This window comes from Bombina bombina, chromosome 4 (assembly GCF_027579735.1).
Source record: "Bombina bombina isolate aBomBom1 chromosome 4, aBomBom1.pri, whole genome shotgun sequence".
In the NCBI taxonomy this organism is placed as follows: Eukaryota; Metazoa; Chordata; class Amphibia; order Anura; family Bombinatoridae; genus Bombina; species Bombina bombina.
This window is the reverse complement of record NC_069502.1, coordinates 894,280,245-894,299,199: the sequence shown is the minus strand read 5'-3', so window position 1 is coordinate 894,299,199 and position 18,955 is coordinate 894,280,245. Positions and strand designations below refer to the sequence as shown.

At 43.0% G+C, this 18,955-nt stretch overlaps 1 protein-coding gene across 2 annotated transcripts in view; it reads left to right on the top strand.

Annotated features, from left to right (window-relative positions):
* The window catches only part of MTRF1L (mitochondrial translation release factor 1 like), a 163,651-nt gene that overhangs the window by 22,878 nt on the left and 121,818 nt on the right, over nucleotides 1-18,955 (top strand). For both annotated transcript variants that reach the window (XM_053711809.1, XM_053711808.1), the window contains exon 3: nucleotides 8,020-8,203. In XM_053711809.1, the coding sequence (XP_053567784.1) occupies nucleotides 8,020-8,203 (184 nt within the window). The remainder of the gene's footprint in view (nucleotides 1-8,019; nucleotides 8,204-18,955) is intronic.

Here is an 18,955-nt window from a genome sequence, read left to right as displayed (position 1 = left end):
TTAGAAAGTTGCTTAAAATTGCATGCTCTATCTGAATCACAAATCAGTGTCCCTTTAAGGCAGCGGATGTTAAACATTTATTATTAAAAACAGTAACGCTTTTCTCGGAGATCAAAATCATACATTATATGATTTTGTTATGTATAAGTGTGATTACTTATGCACATTTTAAAAATTTTAAAGGGACTTAAACAGTTTGAGGATGGAATATAACTTATTTTAAATTATGTGTAGTAATTTTTTTTTTTTTTTTAAATTGCAATTTGCTTTCATTTTTTATTTTGTGCCATTTTCCTGTAATTTAACTTTGAAATTGTTGGCTTTCTCAATTAATGTTTTACTGGGTTTTTGTATAGTGATGGTTGCTGCCATTTTGGAACCTAGGTTTTTTGACTCCGCTATCTCTCCTGCTGAGGACTATTAGGGACATATAGAAAACAGGCAATAAAACAGAGTGTGTGTTTATAGCTGTCTCTAGTTTAACTATAACTGTCTGTTAGAAGTTAGAGTTAAAGGGATACTGAACCAAATTTTTTTCTTTCATGAAAAGAAACATGCAAAGAACATACAATTTCTTCTTAAAGACACGATGGGTCCATGGATCATCTTCATTACTAATGGGATATTCACCTCCTGGTCAGCAGGAGGAGGCAAAGAGCACCACAGCAGAGCTGTTAAATAGCTCCTCCCTTCCCTCCCACCCCAGTCATTCTCTTTGCCTACGTTAGTGATAGGAAGAGGTCAAGTGAGGTGTTAGTAAAGATTCTTCAATCAAGAGTTTATTATTTTTAAAGTGGTGCCAGAGTGTGCTACTTTGTTCTAGGGTGTAGCCGTAGTCCATATCAGTCTCTACAGTGGAGCTATTGGTGGCTTTAGAGCAATGGGAACTTGTGGGACATAATTCTCACTGCGCCTCCCATAGATTGATGCTGCCCTGCCTCTGGAAAACCTGAGAGATTCTAACTCAGGACTTTCTCTTCATTTCACAGGTCCATGGGAGGGATAGGACCTCTTAAACCTGGAGACTGCCTTGCTGCCAGGCTGAAGATGAGGTAAGTGCTGACTTTATTTCTGGGAAGGGAAATCTCAGAGAGAGTTTGGGCACTTAATTTTTTTTTTTTACACAAAGACCTCATCGACATTGGGCTCCTTATTATGGGGGCTAACAGAATGCATCTCCTAGTTGCTTTAGGGGCCGTTTGGCAGCTTGGACGCAGGCACTGGGACTGAAGGATGACATGTGACTCTCATCTCCCGGCGGTTTCATAATTGTACATAGCCGACCGGGAGATTTCTTACTGACAGACTAATGTTGGAGAGCGAGATCAGTGTGAGGGTGTTTTACTCTTGAGAGTTGGTTTACAGATTATGCAGCTGTCTAACAATATGACCGGAAGCTGAGCAGTCTGTTATTTTGCCCCCATTCGTCTAACTTAATAATAATAGCGACCGGGAGAGGGATATTGAAACGCCCACGAGGGGTGGGGCTTGTGTGGCGCCAATTTGGCTGTGCACACCTTTTTAAGTGCTCCGGTTATCTGAAAGAACCTCAGCAGGGGTTATGCTGACTAGTAGATCTAGTGGTTGCACTTAGACAACTCCTCCCTAGTACTTCCGATTATCGGAGGGAGCGCAAAAAGTTTTGTCTGAGTGTTATGCTTGGAGACAGCACTACAACTGTTAGGATTTTATCAAAAGGACTGGCAGGCACCTCAGCAGGGGTTATGCTGAGGCGTATAAGAGTTTGCTGTACTTATGTATTTTCCGAGCACTTTTACTGCCATTACAAGTAAAAAGTTTCCACTTTGAAATTTAAAGAGACAGTAGCGGTCTCTTTAGGTGTTTATTTGGATACATTTCAGTTAAGACCTTTATTGGATTACTCATCCATACGTCAGGCTGATGGCCCAAATTTCCCTACTATGCAAGGGTTATCGTCTCTAGAGTTTCTCCTTTTTTTATTAAGCAAAGGTGGCCATTTCCCTGTTTTCTTTGTACTGAGAATTTTTCTATAGGATTCTCATTGTGTTCATAAAGTATTACAGTCCGTCCATACAGTGTCCTGCGCTCCTCACCAACTCTGTATAGAGTTTTTTTTCTTAAGACATCGCTTTTCTAATAAATATTTGGCGATATCTGTTGCATTGGCTGATTTTTCCTTGTCATGTATTTAAATACAGACTATTCCGAATGTTTTATTCCCTGAAGTTCAAAGTGGAAGTTACTTCGGTATTAGATAGGGGAAACATCTCAGACTTCATCTGGGGGGTTTCCTTTGTCCGATATTCGAGGTCTGGTTCACCTCTGTTTGCTAAAGCCTGAGGAGGTTCTAGTTACCCTGAGGGGTTCCGGTATGTCTGGCCATTCTCTCTATCTCCTATATTTCAAAAGGAGCTGTTTTCCATCTTAGCTAAGAGAACTACTTTACCCATGGAGGATAGTTGGGCTTTCAAGAATGGAATGGAAAAGATTAGGGAGCTGGGGAGGTAGCTCAGCTGGTAAATGCCCTGACTACAAAAAAAAGGTCCTGTTTATAAGATCAAGGGTCACAGGTTCAAATCCCAGCAGGGCGGACTCAGCCTTCATCCCTCCGAAGGTTACTCAAAGAGAATTTACACCAGGACTACAATGATAGCAAGCTGGGTGGATTGCTACCGTCACTAGAGTGGCAACATATTGGTATGATGCTATTAGGCTAGAGACTCCCCTGGATGAGATCCAGGATAGGATAAAAGCTCTTAATTTGACTATTTCCTTTATTACGGATGCTTCCCTTTTAAGTTATCAGTCTTGGAGCAAAGTTTTCTGGTTCTCTGTCCTAACTCGCAGGGTTAAGACCTTGGTCTGCGGAGGTATCCTTTAAGTAATTTTGGTTCCTTTCGAAATTTTTAGGGAATTTCTTCCGCTTCCTCCTCCAAGCAGGATTAGTCTAAACCTTCCGGGAGACCCGATCAGTCTTAGAATAAGGGAAAGCAATCCAAGAACCTGCTAGGGAGTCAAAAACAGGCCGGACAGATAGCTCAGTGTGCTAATGCACTGTGGCTGAGTTTCGTAGCAACCTAAGGGTTGCAGAATCGATCTCTGGTGAAGTCCTCTCAGCCTTTCACCCTTACAGATTATTAGCTGCGCAAGGTATTCTCCTTCCGAGGTCAATATCATGAGTAGCTCTTTGAGTCCCTAACGGGTAATTAGCCGCGTTTTACAAGTACCCAGTACATACATACAGGCAGGATCTTGTAGGACATGAGTTTTCCTCCCAGAGGCAGTTTTCTGTTTTCAAGATTATCTGTAGTCCAGATAAAAGGAGAGGCGTTCTTACTCTGTATCAAGGACCTCTTCGACCTGGGAGTGAGAGTTTCTGTTCTGTATCAGGAACAGAGTCTGGGATTTATTCCAATCTGTTCGTGATTCCCAAAAAAGGGGGAATTTTTCAGGACAATTTTAGATCTCAGGAGTCTAAACAAATTTCTCAGAATACTGTCCTTCAATATGGAAACTATTCGTTCCATTTGTACTTTGATCCAAGTGGGTCAATTTATGACAATAGTGGATTTAAAGGACGCGTATTTGCTTGTTCCCATTCATAGGGATCATCACAAGTTTTCTAAGGGTTGCCTTTCTGGACCTATACTTCCAGTTTGTAGCTATTCTCTTCGTTCTTGCCGCAGCTCCCAGAATTTTCACAAGGTTCTGGGTTCGCGGTTGGGCGGGGCTTAGGTTTGGGGGCGTTGTAGTGGCGTCCTATCTAAACGACACCTTAGTCCAGGCGCCATCCTTTCAACAAGCCAGATCCTACAGAGACTGGGTGTTAGCCTTCCTGTGATCTTACGGATGGAAGGTAAATTTTTAAATTACCCATATACAAGGGTAATTATTTTGGGAACAATTATGGATTCCCTATCAATGAAGATTTGTCTGATTGATGTCAGGAAATCTAAGATTTGCGATTCATGCCTAGCCCTTCATTCCACTTCTCGGCCGTCAGTGGCTCAGTGCAGGGGGGTAATCGGACTGATGGTGGCGGCAATGGTCACCATTCCGATTGCTTGTTTTCTTCTCAGACCTCTGCAGTTAAACAGGCTCAAACAATGGAGTGGAGTTTATGCGGACTTATCTCTTCAAATACTTCTCAGAGACAAGGGTCTCTCTGCTATGGTGGTTGTCTCTGGGTCATCTCTTCCAGGGATCCTGCTTTCGCTGACCATCTGGGTTGACTGTGATAACAGATGCCAGCCTTCTAGGGTGGGGAGCAGTCTGGGGCTCCCTTAAGGCTCAGGGAATTTGGTCTCAATTAGAGTTCATTTTTGCTCATAAACATTTTGGGGCTGAGAGCAATCTACAATGCTTCCTGGTCTGACTCCAGTTAGCGTCGGCTCAGTTTATCAGGTTCCAGACGGACCACATATCGTCAGTGGCCTACATCAATCATCAGGGAGGAACAAGGAGCTCCTTGGTGATGACAGAAGTTTCCATTATAATTTAGTGGGCGGAGGCCCATTCTTGTTGTTTGTCAGCAATCCACATCCCAGGGGCGGACAACTGGGAGGCGGATTTTCTGAGCAGACAGACTTTTCATCCGGAGGAGTGGGATCTTCATCCGGATGTGTTCTCCAGTTTGATCCTCAAATGGGGTCAGCTGGAGTTGGATCTCATGCCCAAACTTCCGAGGTACAGGTTGAGATCCTGAGATCCTCAGGCGGCACTGATAGATGTTCTGGCGGCCCTTTGGTCCTTCAATCTAGCATATCTGTTTCCTCCGTTTGCTCACCTTCCTCGAGTGATTGCCAGGATCAAACAGGAAAGGGCTTCAGTGATTTTCATAGCTCCGGCCTCGCAGGATCTGGTATGCAGACCTGGTGGAGATGTCGTCTCTACCTCCTTGGAGGCTTCCGCTTCAGAAGGACCTTCTGATTCAGGGACCCTTTCATCATCCAAATCTAGATTCTCTGAAGCTGACTGCTTGGAGATGGAACGGTTGAGTCTAGCCAAGCGAGGTTTTTCTGACTCAGTCATAGACACTTTGATTCAGGCTCGTAAGCCTTTCTCTAGACAGATTTGTCACAAGATTTGGTGTAAATAACTTTCTTGGTGTGAATCCAAGGGCTACTCCTGGAGTAGAATTAGGATTCCTATGATTTTGTCTTTTCTCCAGTAAGGATTGGAGAAAGGATTATCCTCAAGTTCTTTTAAAGGGTCAAATTTCAGCATTATCTATCCTGTTACACAAGCGTCTAGCTGATGTCCCTGATGTACAGTCTTTTGTCAGGCCTTAAACAGAATTAGGCTTGTGTTTAGACCAGTTACTCCTCCATCTTCCATAGAGTCTTAATTTAGTTCTCAAGGTTCTTCTAGGGGTTCCGTTAGTACCTATGCATTCCTTAGATTTCAAATTGTTATCTTGGAAGCTTTTATTTCTGGTAGCGATTTTTTTTTTCTGCTCATAGAGTGTCTGAGCTTTCAGCATTTCAATGTGAGTCCCCTTTCCTTATTTTTCATGCGGATAAGGTTGTCTTATGAACGAAATTTGGATTTCTTCCCAAGGCTGTTCCTGATCGGAACATTAATCGGGAGGTTGTTGTACCTTCTTTAAGGTTTTATTTGAAGGCGACTAAAGACTTTCGCCAGTCTTCCTCTTTGTGGTATTTTCAGGCAAACGTAGGGGACAGACAGCTACGGCTGTTTCTCTTTCCTTTTGGCTGAAGAGTATTATACGTTTGGCTTAAGAAACTGCTAGACAGCAGATTCCTGAAAAGATTACGGTTCATTCCACTAGGGCTGTTGCTTCCTCTTGGACATTCAATGAAGCTTCTGTGGAACAGATTTGCAAGGCTGCAACTTGGTCTTCTCTTCACACTTTTTCAAAGTTTTACAAATTTGATACTTTTGCCTCGGCGAGGCTGCTTTTGGGAGAAAGGTTCTTCATGCAGTGGTGCCTTCCGTTTAGGTATCCTGTCTTGTCCCTCCCGTATCATCCGTGTACTCTAGCTTGGGTATTGGATCCCATAAGTAATGAAGATGATCCGTGGACTCATTGTGTCTTTAAGAAGAAAAAGAAATTTATGCTTACCTGATAAATTTGTTTCTTCTTAGACACGATGAGTCCACGGCCCGCCCTGTCCTTTTTAAGACAGGATGTTATTATTGTAAACTTCAGTCACCTCTGCACCTTGGCTTTTCATTTCTCTTCCTAACTTCGGTCAAATGACTGGAGTGGGAGGGAAGGGAGGAGCTATTTAACAGCTCTGCTGTGGTGCTCTTTGCCTCCTCCTGCTGACCAGGAGGTGAATATCCCATAAGTAATGAAGATTATACGTGGACTCATCGTGTCTAAGAAGAAACAAATTTATCAGGTAAGCATACATTTCCTTTTTAAGCAACATTCTAAATTACTCCTATTATCAATTTTCCTTCATTCTCTTGCTATCTTTATTTGAAAAAGCAAGAAGGTAAGTATAGAAGCCGGTTAAATGTAGCCACCAATCAGCAAGTGCTTCCTAGGTGCTGAACCAAAGATGGGCTGGCTCGTAAGCTTACATTTCTGCTTTTTCAAATAAAGATACCAAGAGAACAAAGAAAAAAAATGCTAATAGGAGTAGATTAGAAAGTTGCTTACAATTGCATGCTCTATCTGAATCATGAAAGAAAAAAAATATTGGTTCAGTATCCCTTTAAATTGGAAAACCTTGGGTGCATATCAGAAAGCCAGACAAATAGACAGGGAATATTTAATTAATAAGTAAGAGAAAATACCTGAGGATACAAACTAATTGTTCCTTGTGACTAGATACAACTCTGCTAAGCAAATAGAATGGGCCATAGATAAACATCGGTTCTATTAGAGGATTCAATGCTAAAAAATATAATTCCCAGTAGGGGAAAAGTGAAGTAATAAAAGTATTAAAGTGAAGGTAAAGTTTCTTCAGTTCAAAGACATATTTCCATTATTTACTGCAAACATAAGTTAATCGTTAAGTTTTTTTTTAATATTTTCTTTTATAGCTTTTTTAATCAATATATAAAAGACCCACCGTTATGATGCCTGACTCCTCCCAACTACTATTTCCTGCTTTCCTTGTCTGTAAGTCTGTATAAGCGCATTCACGAGGCTCAGTGAAAACTGCGCATGCGTCAATCGGCGATTTGCCGATTGGACAAATTGTGCAAACTCTTTAATACAATCAATACATTAGGGCCACCAGAAGTTGCAGCTTCTAATTAACAGTGTGTCCCTATTAGAGGCGGCCGTAAGAACTCTTGTAATATGAGAATCCAGATGTAATAGGAGCACGCATGCGCGAAACAGGAGCGCGCGTGTACTCAGAAATTAATAAATAAAGAGTAGCGCATGCGCATATTATCAAGTCGGCAGATGACGTGGAGTGACGGCCGCCTAACGGCCAGAATTTCTAGTGGCTGACTTAAAAACGTGATCAAGAGGGAAAACAAAAAACAAAAACACAGGCTGATTTTGCGGAGTTGAAAACAGTGAGTTAAAACGGATATTACTTTTTTTTACAATCATTTTTAAAATAAATAATGAATGAAAGTCATATTAATTTTGATGTAAGATTAATATTTGAGATAGACATCAAGGTAACTTTACCTTCACTTTAATGAAATTGTGGCCCCTAGTGCTCTAAGAAAAAATACAGACTCCACCTCTTGGGTCTCCAGACATACAGGTTTAAACCACTTTCTAATTTACTTCTGTTATCAGATTTGCTTATTTCTTTTGGTGTCCTCTGTTGAAGTAGCAGTAATGCACTACTGGGAGCTAGCTGAACAATGAGGCATATGTGTGGAGCCACCAATTAGCAGCTAGCTCCTGAGCCTACCTAGGTATGCTTTTCAGCAAATAAGAGAATTAAGAACATTAAATACAAGAGATAAATTGGAAAGTTGTTTAAAATTACAATCTCTGTCTGACCCATGAAAGTTTATTTTAGACTTTACTGTCCCTTTACGTCTAAAGTCTTTAAAATCTTTTACATCTGATCCTGTTTGTTTCTCTCTCCATAGATTGCTGGACTATTAATTCAGAGAGAAGAGGCAGATGACAATGATCTTATTGTGGAAGTGACAGCTGGTGTTGGAGGTCAGGAGGCTATGCTGTTTACTGCTGAGGTTTTTGACATGTATCAGCATTATGCTTCCCATAAGAACTGGAGTTTTGATATACTTGAATATTATCCGAGTGATTTAGGTAAGAAGAAGGGCAGTCACATTTTTATGTTTAAAAAAAAAATGAATCTATGTATTGTGCATATGTAGCATATTTCTCTAATAAGGTGTATCCAGTCCACGGATCATCCATTACTTATGGGATATTCTCATTCCCAACAGGAAGTTGCAAGAGGACCCACAGCAAAGCTGCTATATAGCTCCTCCCCTTCCTACCATATCCAGTCATTCTCTTGCAACTCTCAACGCGCATGGAGGTAGTAAGAGGAAAGTGGTGAAAAATAGTTAGTTTATTAACTTCAATCAAAAGTTTGTTATTTTAAATAGTACCGGAGTTATTCTATTTGTTCTCAGGCAAAGTTAGAAGAAGAATTTGCCTGAGTTTTCTATGATCTTAGCAGGATGTAACTAAGATCCATTGCTGTTCTCATACATGTCTGAAGAGTGAGGTAACTTCAGTGGGAGAATGGCGTGCAGTTTATTCTGCTATCAGGTATGTGCAGTTATGATGTTTTTCTAGGATTGGAAATGCTAGAAAATGCTGCTGATTCCTGATAAATGTAAGTTAAGCCTGAATACAGTGATTTAATAACGACTAGTATCATGCTTATTCCCAGGGGTAATACCCTTATAGATATGCTATATAAAACGTTTGCTGGCATGTTTAATCGTTTTTTATATATGCTTGGTGATAAAACTTATTGGGGCCTAATTTTTTCCACATGGCTGGCTGTATTTTTACCTAGAAACAGTTTCCTGAGGCTTTCCACTGCTGTAATATGAGTGGGAGGGGCCTATTTTAGCGCCTTTTTGCGCAGTTATAATTACAGACTGAGACATCCAGTTTTCCTCAAGAGTCCCCTGCATGCTACAGGACATCTCTAAAGAGCCTAAAAACATTTATTGGGGAAGGTAGGAGCCACAGTAAAGCTGTGGCATTTTGCTGGGACTGTTAAAAAACGTCTATGTCGTTTTTTTGATCCGTTTTTTGAACTAAGGGGTTAATCATCCATTTGCAAGTGGGTGCAATGGTCTGTTAGCCTATTACATACACTGTAACAATTTTGTTTGTGTAACTGCCTTTTTTCACTGTTTTTCAAATTTTGACTAAATTTGTTTCTCTTAAAGGCACAGTACTGTTTTTTATATTTGCTTGTTAACTTGAATTAAAGTGTTTTCCAAGCTTGCTAGTCTCATTGCTAGTCTGTATAAACATGTCTGACATAGAGGAAACTCTTTGTTCATTATGTTTAAAAGCCATGGTGGAACCCCCTCTCAGAATGTGTACCGATTGTACTGACTTCACTCTAAGTAAAAAAGATCATATTATGTCTTTAAAAAATTTATCACCAGAGGAATCTAGCGAGGGGGAAGTTATGCCGACTAACTCTCCCCACGTGTCAGATTCTTTGACTCCCGCTCAAGGGACTCACGCTGAAATGGCGCCAAGTACATCAAGGGCACCCATAGCGTTTACTTTACAAGACATGGCGGCAGTCATGGATAATACACTGTCAGCGGTATTAGCCAGACTACCTGAATTTAGAGGTAAGCGAGATAGCTCTGGGGTTAGACGAAATGCAGAGCATACTGATGCTTTAAGAACTATGTCTGACACTGCCTCACAATATGCTGAAGCTGAAGAAGGGTGATGCTTCTGATTCAGGGAGAATCCCTGATTCTGAGATTTCTACATTTAAATTTAAGCTTGAACACCTCCGTGTATTACTTAAAGAGGTTTTAACTGCTCTGAATGACTGTGACACAATTGCAGTGCCAGAGAAATTGTGTAGACTGGATAAATACTACGCAGTGCCGGTGTGTACTGATGTTTTTCCAATACCTAAAAGGTTTACAGAAATTATTACTAAGGAATGGGATAGGCCAGGTGTGCCGTTCTCTCCACCTCCTATTTCTTCTGTTATGTGTGATCAGTCCACGGGTCATCATTACTTCTGGGATATAACTCCTCCCCAACAGGAAATGCAAGAGGATTCACCCAGCAGAGCTGCATATAGCTCCTCCCCTCTACGTCAGTCCCAGTCATTCTCTTGCACCCAACGACTAGATAGGATGTGTGAGAGGACTATGGTGATTATACTTAGTTTTTATGACTTCAATCAAAAGTTTGTTATTTTACAATAGCACCGGAGCGTGTTATTACTTCTCTGGCAGAGTTTGAGGAAGAATCTACCAGAGTTTTTTACTATGATTTTAACCGGAGTAGTTAAGATCATATTGCTGTTCTCGGCCATCTGAGGGAGGTAAAAGCTTCAGATCAGGGGACAGCGGGCAGATGAATCTGCATTGAGGTATGTAGCAGTTTTTATTTTCTGAATGGAATTGATGAGAAAATCCTGCCATACCGTTATAATGACATGTATGTATACACTTCAGTATTCTGGGGATGGTATTTCACCGGAACTACTCTGTTCAAAGTCACTAATCCTTTTAATAAGTATTTATCATGTTAAACGTTTTTGCTGGAATGTAGAATCGTTTACATTTCTGAGGTACTGAGTGAATAAATATTTGGGCATTATTTTCCACTTGGCAGTTGTTTGGTTTTAATTGTGACAGTTTCGTTTCTCTTCACTGCTGTGTGTGAGGGGGAGGGGCCGTTTTTGGCGCTCTTTGCTACGCATCAAAAATTTCCAGTCAGTTACTCTTATATTTCCTGCATGATCCGGTTCATCTCCGACAGATCTCAGGGGTCTTCAAACTTCTTTAGAGGGAGGTAGATTCTCTCAGCAGAGCTGTGAGAATTTTATATTGACTGTGAATAAAAACGTTGCTCTGTAATTTTTATGTCAAATTTAATTTTGCTAATGGGAACAAACCTTTGCTAAAAGTTGTGTTGTTTTAAAGTTTGATGCTATAACTGTTTTTCAGTTCATTATTTCAACTGTCATTTAATCGTTTAGTACCTCTTTGAGGCACAGTACGTTTTTGCTAAAAAAGATTATAACCAAGTTGCAAGTTTATTGCTAGTGTGTTAAACATGTCTGACTCAGAGGAAGATATCTGTGTCATTTGTTCCAATGCCAAGGTGGAGCCCAATAGAAATTTATGTACTAACTGTATTGATGCTACTTTAAATAAAAGTCAATCTGTTCAATTTGAACAAATTTCACCAAACAGCGAGGGGAGAGTTATGCCGACTAACTCGCCTCACGCGGCAGTACCTGCATCTCCCGCCCGGGAGGTGCGTGATATTATGGCGCCTAGTACATCTGGGCGGCCATTACAGATAACATTACAAGATATGGCTACTGTTATGACTGAAGTTTTGTCTAAATTACCAGAACTAAGAGGCAAGCGTGATCACTCTGGGGTGAGAACAGAGTGCGCTGACAATACTAGGGCCATGTCTGATACTGCGTCACAGCTTGCAGAGCATGAGGACGGAGAGCTTCATTCTGTGGGTGACGGTTCTGATCCAAACAGATTGGATTCAGATATTTCAAATTTTAAATTTAAATTGGAGAACCTCCGTGTATTACTAGGGGAGGTTTTAGCAGCTCTCAATGATTGTAACACCGTTGCAATACCAGAGAAACTGTGTAGGTTGGATAAATACTTTGCGGTACCGGCGAGTACTGACGTTTTTCCTATACCTAAGAGACTAACTGAAATTGTTACTAAGGAGTGGGATAGACCCGGTGTGCCGTTCTCACCCCCTCCAATATTTAGAAAGATGTTTCCAATAGACGCCACCACTCGGGACTTATGGCAAACGGTCCCTAAGGTGGAGGGAGCAGTTTCTACTTTAGCTAAGCGTACCACTATCCCGGTGGAGGATAGCTGTGCTTTTTCAGATCCAATGGATAAAAAATTAGAGGGTTACCTTAAGAAAATGTTTGTTCAACAAGGTTTTATATTGCAACCCCTTGCATGTATCGCGCCGATTACGGCTGCGGCAGCATTTTGGATTGAGTCTCTGGAAGAGAACCTTAGTTCATCTACGCTAGACGACATTACGGACAGGCTTAGAGTCCTTAAACTAGCTAATTCATTCATTTCGGAGGCCGTAGTACATTTAACCAAACTTACGGCTAAGAACTCAGGATTCGCCATCCAAGCACGTAGGGCGCTGTGGCTAAAATCCTGGTCAGCTGATGTTACTTCTAAGTCCAAATTACTTAATATACCTTTCAAGGGGCAGTCTTTATTTGGGCCCGGTTTGAAAGAAATTATCGCTGACATTACAGGAGGTAAGGGCCACGCCCTACCTCAAGACAAAGCCAAAGCTAAGGCTAGACAGTCTAATTTTCGTCCCTTTCGGAATTTCAAAACAGGAGCAGCATCAACCTCCACTGCACCAAAACAGGAGGGAGCTGTTGCTCGTTACAGGCAAGGCTGGAAGCCTAACCAGTCCTGGAACAAGGGCAAGCAGGCCAGGAAACCTGCTGCTGCCCCAAAGACAGCATGAACCGAGAGCCCCCGATCCGGGACCGGATCTAGTGGGGGGCAGACTTCTCTCTTCGCCCAGGCCTGGGCAAGAGATGTTCAGGATCCCTGGGCGCTAGAGATCATATCTCAGGGATACCTTCTAGACTTCAAATTATCTCCCCCAAGAGGGAGATTTCATCTGTCAAGGTTGTCAACAAACCAGATAAAGAAAGAAGCGTTTCTACGCTGTGTACAAGATCTGTTATTAATGGGAGTGATCCATCCGGTTCCGCGGTCGGAACAAGGACAAGGGTTCTACTGAAACCTGTTTGTGGTTCCCAAAAAAGAGGGAACTTTCAGGCCAATCTTAGATTTAAAGATTCTAAACAAATTCCTAAGAGTTCCATCGTTCAAAATGGAAACTATTCGGACAATCTTACCCATGATCCAAAAGGGTCAGTACATGACCACAGTGGATTTAAAAGATGCTTACATTCACATACCGATTCACAAAGATCATCACCGGTATCTAAGGTTTGCCTTCCTAGACAGGCACTACCAGTTTGTAGCTCTTCCATTCGGATTGGCTACGGCTCCAAGAATCTTCACAAAGGTTCTGGGTGCCCTTCTGGCGGTACTAAGACCGCGCGGGATTTCGGTAGCTCCGTACCTAGACGACATTCTAATACAAGCTTCAAGCTTTCAAACTGCCAAGTCTCATACAGAGTTAGTTCTGGCATTTCTAAGGTCGCATGGATGGAAAGTGAACGAAAAGAAGAGTTCTCTTTTTCCTCTCACAAGAGTTCCATTCTTGGGGACTCTTATAGATTCTGTAGAAATGAAGATTTACCTGACAGAAGACAGGTTAACAAAGCTTCAAAATGCATGCCGTGTCCTTCATTCCATTCAACACCCGTCAGTAGCTCAATGCATGGAGGTGATCGGCTTAATGGTAGCGGCAATGGACATAGTACCTTTTGCACGCCTACACCTCAGACCGCTGCAATTGTGCATGCTAAGTCAGTGGAATGGGGATTACTCAGATTTGTCCCCTACTCTGAATCTGAATCAAGAGACCAGAAATTCTCTTCTATGGTGGCTTTATCGGCCACACCTGTCCAGGGGGATGCCATTCAGCAGGCCAGACTGGACAATTGTAACAACAGACGCCAGCCTACTAGGTTGGGGCGCTGTCTGGAATTCTCTGAAGGCTCAGGGACTATGGAACCAGGAGGAGAGTCTCCTTCCAATAAACATTCTGGAATTGAGAGCAGTTCTCAATGCCCTTCTGGCTTGGCCCCAATTAACAACTCGGGGGTTCATCAGGTTTCAGTCGGACAACATCACGACTGTAGCTTACATCAACCATCAGGGAGGGACAAGAAGCTCCCTAGCAATGATGGAAGTATCAAAGATAATTCGCTGGGCAGAGTCTCACTCTTGCCACCTGTCAGCAATCCACATCCCGGGAGTGGAGAACTGGGAGGCGGATTTCTTGAGTCGCCAGACTTTTCATCCGGGGGAGTGGGAACTTCATCCGGAGGTCTTTGCCCAAATACTTCGTCGTTGGGGCAAACCAGAGATAGATCTCATGGCGTCTCGCCAGAACGCCAAACTTCCTCACTACGGGTCCAGATCCAGGGATCCGGGAGCGGTTCTGATAGATGCTTTGACAGCACCTTGGAACTTCGGGATGGCTTATGTGTTTCCACCCTTCCCGCTGCTTCCTCGATTGATTGCCAAAATCAAACAGGAGAGAGCATCAGTGATTCTAATAGCGCCTGCATGGCCACGCAGGACTTGGTATGCAGATCTAGTGGACATGTCATCCTGTCCGCCTTGGCCTCTACCTCTAAGACAGGACCTTCTGATACAGGGTCCATTCAAACATCAAAATCTAACTTCTCTGAAGCTGACTGCTTGGAAATTGAACGCTTGATTTTATCAAAACGTGGTTTTTCTGAGTCGGTTATTGATACCCTGATACAGGCTAGGAAGCCTGTTACCAGAAGGATTTACCATAAAATATGGCGTAAATACCTATACTGGTGCGAATCCAAAGGTTACTCCTGGAGTAAGGTTAGGATCCCTAGGATATTGTCCTTTCTACAAGAAGGTTTAGAAAAGGGTTTATCAGCTAGTTCATTAAAGGGACAGATTTCAGCTCTGTCCATCTTGTTACACAGGCGTCTGTCAGAAAATCCAGACGTCCAGGCTTTTTGTCAGGCTTTAGCTAGGATCAAGCCTGTGTTTAAAGCTGTTGCTCCGCCATGGAGTTTAAACTTAGTTCTTAACGTTTTACAGGGTGTTCCGTTTGAACCCCTTCATTCCATTGATATAAAATTGTTATCTTGGAAAGTTCTGTTTTTAATGGCTATTGCCTCGGCTCGAAGAGTCTCTGAGTTATCAGCCTTACATTGTGATTCTCCTTATCTGATTTTTCACTCAGACAAGGTAGTTCTGCGTACTAAACCTGGGTTCTTACCTAAGGTAGTCACTAACAGGAATATCAATCAAGAGATTGTTGTTCCATCCTTGTGTCCAAATCCTTCTTCAAAGAAGGAACGTCTTCTACACAATCTGGATGTAGTTCGTGCCCTCAAGTTCTACTTGCAGGCAACTAAAGATTTTCGCCAAACTTCTTCCCTGTTTGTCGTTTATTCTGGACAGAGGAGAGGTCAAAAAGCTTCTGCTACCTCTCTCTCTTTTTGGCTTCGTAGCATAATACGTTTAGCCTATGAGACTGCTGGACAGCAGCCTCCTGAAAGAATTACAGCTCACTCCACTAGAGCTGTGGCTTCCACTTGGGCCTTTAAGAATGAGGCCTCTGTTGAACAGATTTGCAAGGCTGCAACTTGGTCTTCGCTTCATACTTTTTCCAAATTTTACAAATTTGACACTTTTGCTTCTTCGGAGGCTATTTTTGGGAGAAAGGTTCTTCAGGCAGTGGTTCCTTCTGTATAATGAGCCTGCCTATCCCTCCCGTCATCCGTGTACTTTTGCTTTGGTATTGGTATCCCAGAAGTAATGATGACCCGTGGACTGATCACACATAACAGAAGAAAACATAATTTATGCTTACCTGATAAATTCCTTTCTTCTGTTGTGTGATCAGTCCACGGCCCGCCCTTTTTTAAGGCAGCTAAATATCTTTTAAATTATACTCCAGTCACCACTTCACCCTTGGTTACTCCTTTCTCGTTGATTCTTGGTCGAATGACTGGGACTGACGTAGAGGGGAGGAGCTATATGCAGCTCTGCTGGGTGAATCCTCTTGCATTTCCTGTTGGGGAGGAGTTATATCCCAGAAGTAATGATGACCCGTGGACTGATCACACAACAGAAGAAAGGAATTTATCAGGTAAGCATAAATTATGTTTTTTAGACAAATGTTTCCTATAGACGCCACCACACGGGACTTATGGCAGACAGTCCCTAAGGTGGAGGGAGCAGTTTCTACTTTAGCAAAGCGTACCACTATCCCTGTCGAGGACAGTTGTGCTTTTTTAGATCCAATGGATAAAAAATTAGGTTACCTTAAGAAAATATTTTGTCAACAAGGTTTTATCCTTCAGCCCCTTGCATGCATTGCCCCTGTCACTGCTGCTGCGGCGTTCTGGTTTGAGTCTCTGGAAGAGGCCTTACAGGTAGCGACTCCATTGGATGACATACTTGACAAGCTTAGGGCACTTAAGCTAGCCAATTCTTTTGTTTCTGATGCCATTGTTCATTTAACTAAACTAACGGCTAAGAATTCTGGTTTTGCTATACAGGCGCGCAGAGCGCTATGGCTTAAATCATGGTCAGCTGACGTGACTTCAAAGTCTAAGCTGCTTAACATTCCCTTCAAGGGGCAGACCTTATTCGGGCCTGGTTTGAAGGAGATTATTGCTGATATCACTGGAGGTAAAGGTCATGCCCTTCCTCAGGACAGGTCCAAATCCAGGGCCAAACAGTCTAATTTTCGTGCCTTTCGAAACTCCAAGGCAAGTGCGGCATCAACCTCCTCTAATGCAAGACGAGGGATCTGGTGCTCAGTCCAAGGCGGTCTGGAGGCCAAACCAGACCTGGAACAAAGGTATGCATGCTAAAAAACCTGCTGCTGCCTCTAAGACAGCCTGAAGGAACGGCCCCCTATCCGGTAACGGATCTAGTGGGGGGCAGACTTTCACTCTTTGCTCAGGCGTGGGCAAGAGATGTTCAGGATCCCTGGGCGTTGGAGATTATATCCCAGGGGTATCTTCTGGACTTCAAGGCTTCTCCCCCCATAGGGAGATTTCACCTTTCACAGTTATCTGCAAACCAGATAAAGAGAGAGGCATTCTTACACTGTGTACGAGACCTCCTAGCTATGGGAGTGATCCATCCAGTTCCAAAGGAGGAACAAGGACAGGGTTTTTACTCAAATCTGTTTGTGGTTCCCAAGAAAGAGGGAACATTCAGACCAATTTTGGATCTAAAGATCTTAAACAAATTCATAAGAGTTCCATCATTCAAGATGGAAACTATTCGTACCATCCTACCGATGATCCAGGAGGGTCAATATATGACTACAGTGGATCTAAAGGATGCTTACCTTCACATTCCGATACACAAAGATCATCATCGGTTTCTCAGGTTTGCCTTTCTAGACAGGCATTACCAGTTCGTAGCTCTTCCCTTCGTGTTGGCTACAGCCCCAAGAATCTTCACGAAGGTTCTAGGGTCCCTTCTGGCGGTCCTCAGGCCGCGGGGCATAGCAGTAGCCCCTTATTTAGACGACATTCTAATACAGGCGTCAAACTTCCAAATTGCCAAGTCTCATACGGACATAGTACTGGCATTTCTGAGATCGCATGCGTGGAAAGTGAACGAGGAAAAGAGTTCTCTATCCTCACTCACAAGAGTTCCCTTTCTAGGGACTCTGATAGATTCTGTAGAGATGACCGCGACCTTCGGTGGCCCAGGGTATGGAAGTAATCGGCTTAATGGTAGCGGCAATGGACATAGTGCCGTTTGCACGCTTACATCTCAGACCGATGCAACTATGCATGCTCAGTCAGTGGGATGGGGATTACACCGATTTGTCCCCTCAAGTGAATCTGGACCAAGAGACCAGGGATTCTCTGCTCTGGTGGCTATCTCGGGTCCATCTGTCCAAAGGTATGACCTTTCGCAGGCCAGAATGGACAATTGTAACAACAGATGCCAGCCTTCTAGGTTGGGGTGCAGTCTGGAACTCCCTGAAGGCTCAGGGATCGTGGACTCAGGAGGAGTCTCTCCTTCCAATAAATATTCTGGAGCTAAGAGCGATATTCAATGCTCTTCAGGCTTGGCCTCAGTTAGCGTCTCTGAGGTACATCAGATTTCAGTCGGACAACATCACGACTGTGGCTTACATCAACCATCAAGGGGGAACAAGAAGTTCCCAAGCGATGTTAGAAGTCTCAAAAATAATTCGCTGGGCAGAGATTCACTCCTGCCACCTATCAGCTATCCATATCCCAGGTGTGGAGAACTGGGAGGCGGATTTTCTAAGTCGACAGACTTTTCATCTGGGGGAGTGGGAACTCCATCCGGAGGTGTTTGCACAAGTGATTCATCGCTGGGGCAAACCAGAACTGGATCTCATGGCGTCTCGTCAGAACGCCAAGCTTCCTTGTTACGGATCCAGGTCCAGGGACCCCAGGGCGACTCTGATAGATGCTCTGGCAGCGCCCTGGTCTTTCAACCTGGCTTATGTGTTTCCACCGTTTCCTCTGCTCCCTCGACTGATTGCCAAGATCAAGCAGGAGAGAGCATTGGTGATTTTAATAGCGCCTGCGTGGCCATGCAGGACCTGGTATGCAGATCTAGTGGACATGTCATCCTTTCCACCATGGACTCTGCCTCTGAGACAGGACCTTCTACTTCAGGGTCCTTTCCAACATCCAAATTTAATTTCTCTGAGACTGACTGCATGGAGATTGAACGCTTGATTCTATCAAAGCGTGGCTTCTCCGAGTCAGTCATTGATACCTTAATACAGGCACGAAAGCCTGTCACCATGAAAATTTACCATAAAATATGGCGTAAATATCTTTATTGGTGTGAATCCAAGGGTTACTCATGGAGTAAGGTCAGGATTCCTAAGATATTATTTTTTCTCCAAGAAGGCTTGGAAAAAGGTTTGTCAGCTAGTTCCTTAAAGGGACAGATTTCTGCTCTGTCTATTCTTTTACACAAGCGTCTGGCAGATGTTCCAGACATTCAGGCATTTTGTCAGGCTTTAGTCCGAATCAAGCCTGTGTTCAAACCTGTTGCTCCACCATGGAGCTTAAACCTGGTTCTTAAGGTTCTTCAAGGAGTTCCGTTTGAACCTCTTCATTCCATAGGTATAAAACTTTTATCTTGGAAAGTCCTT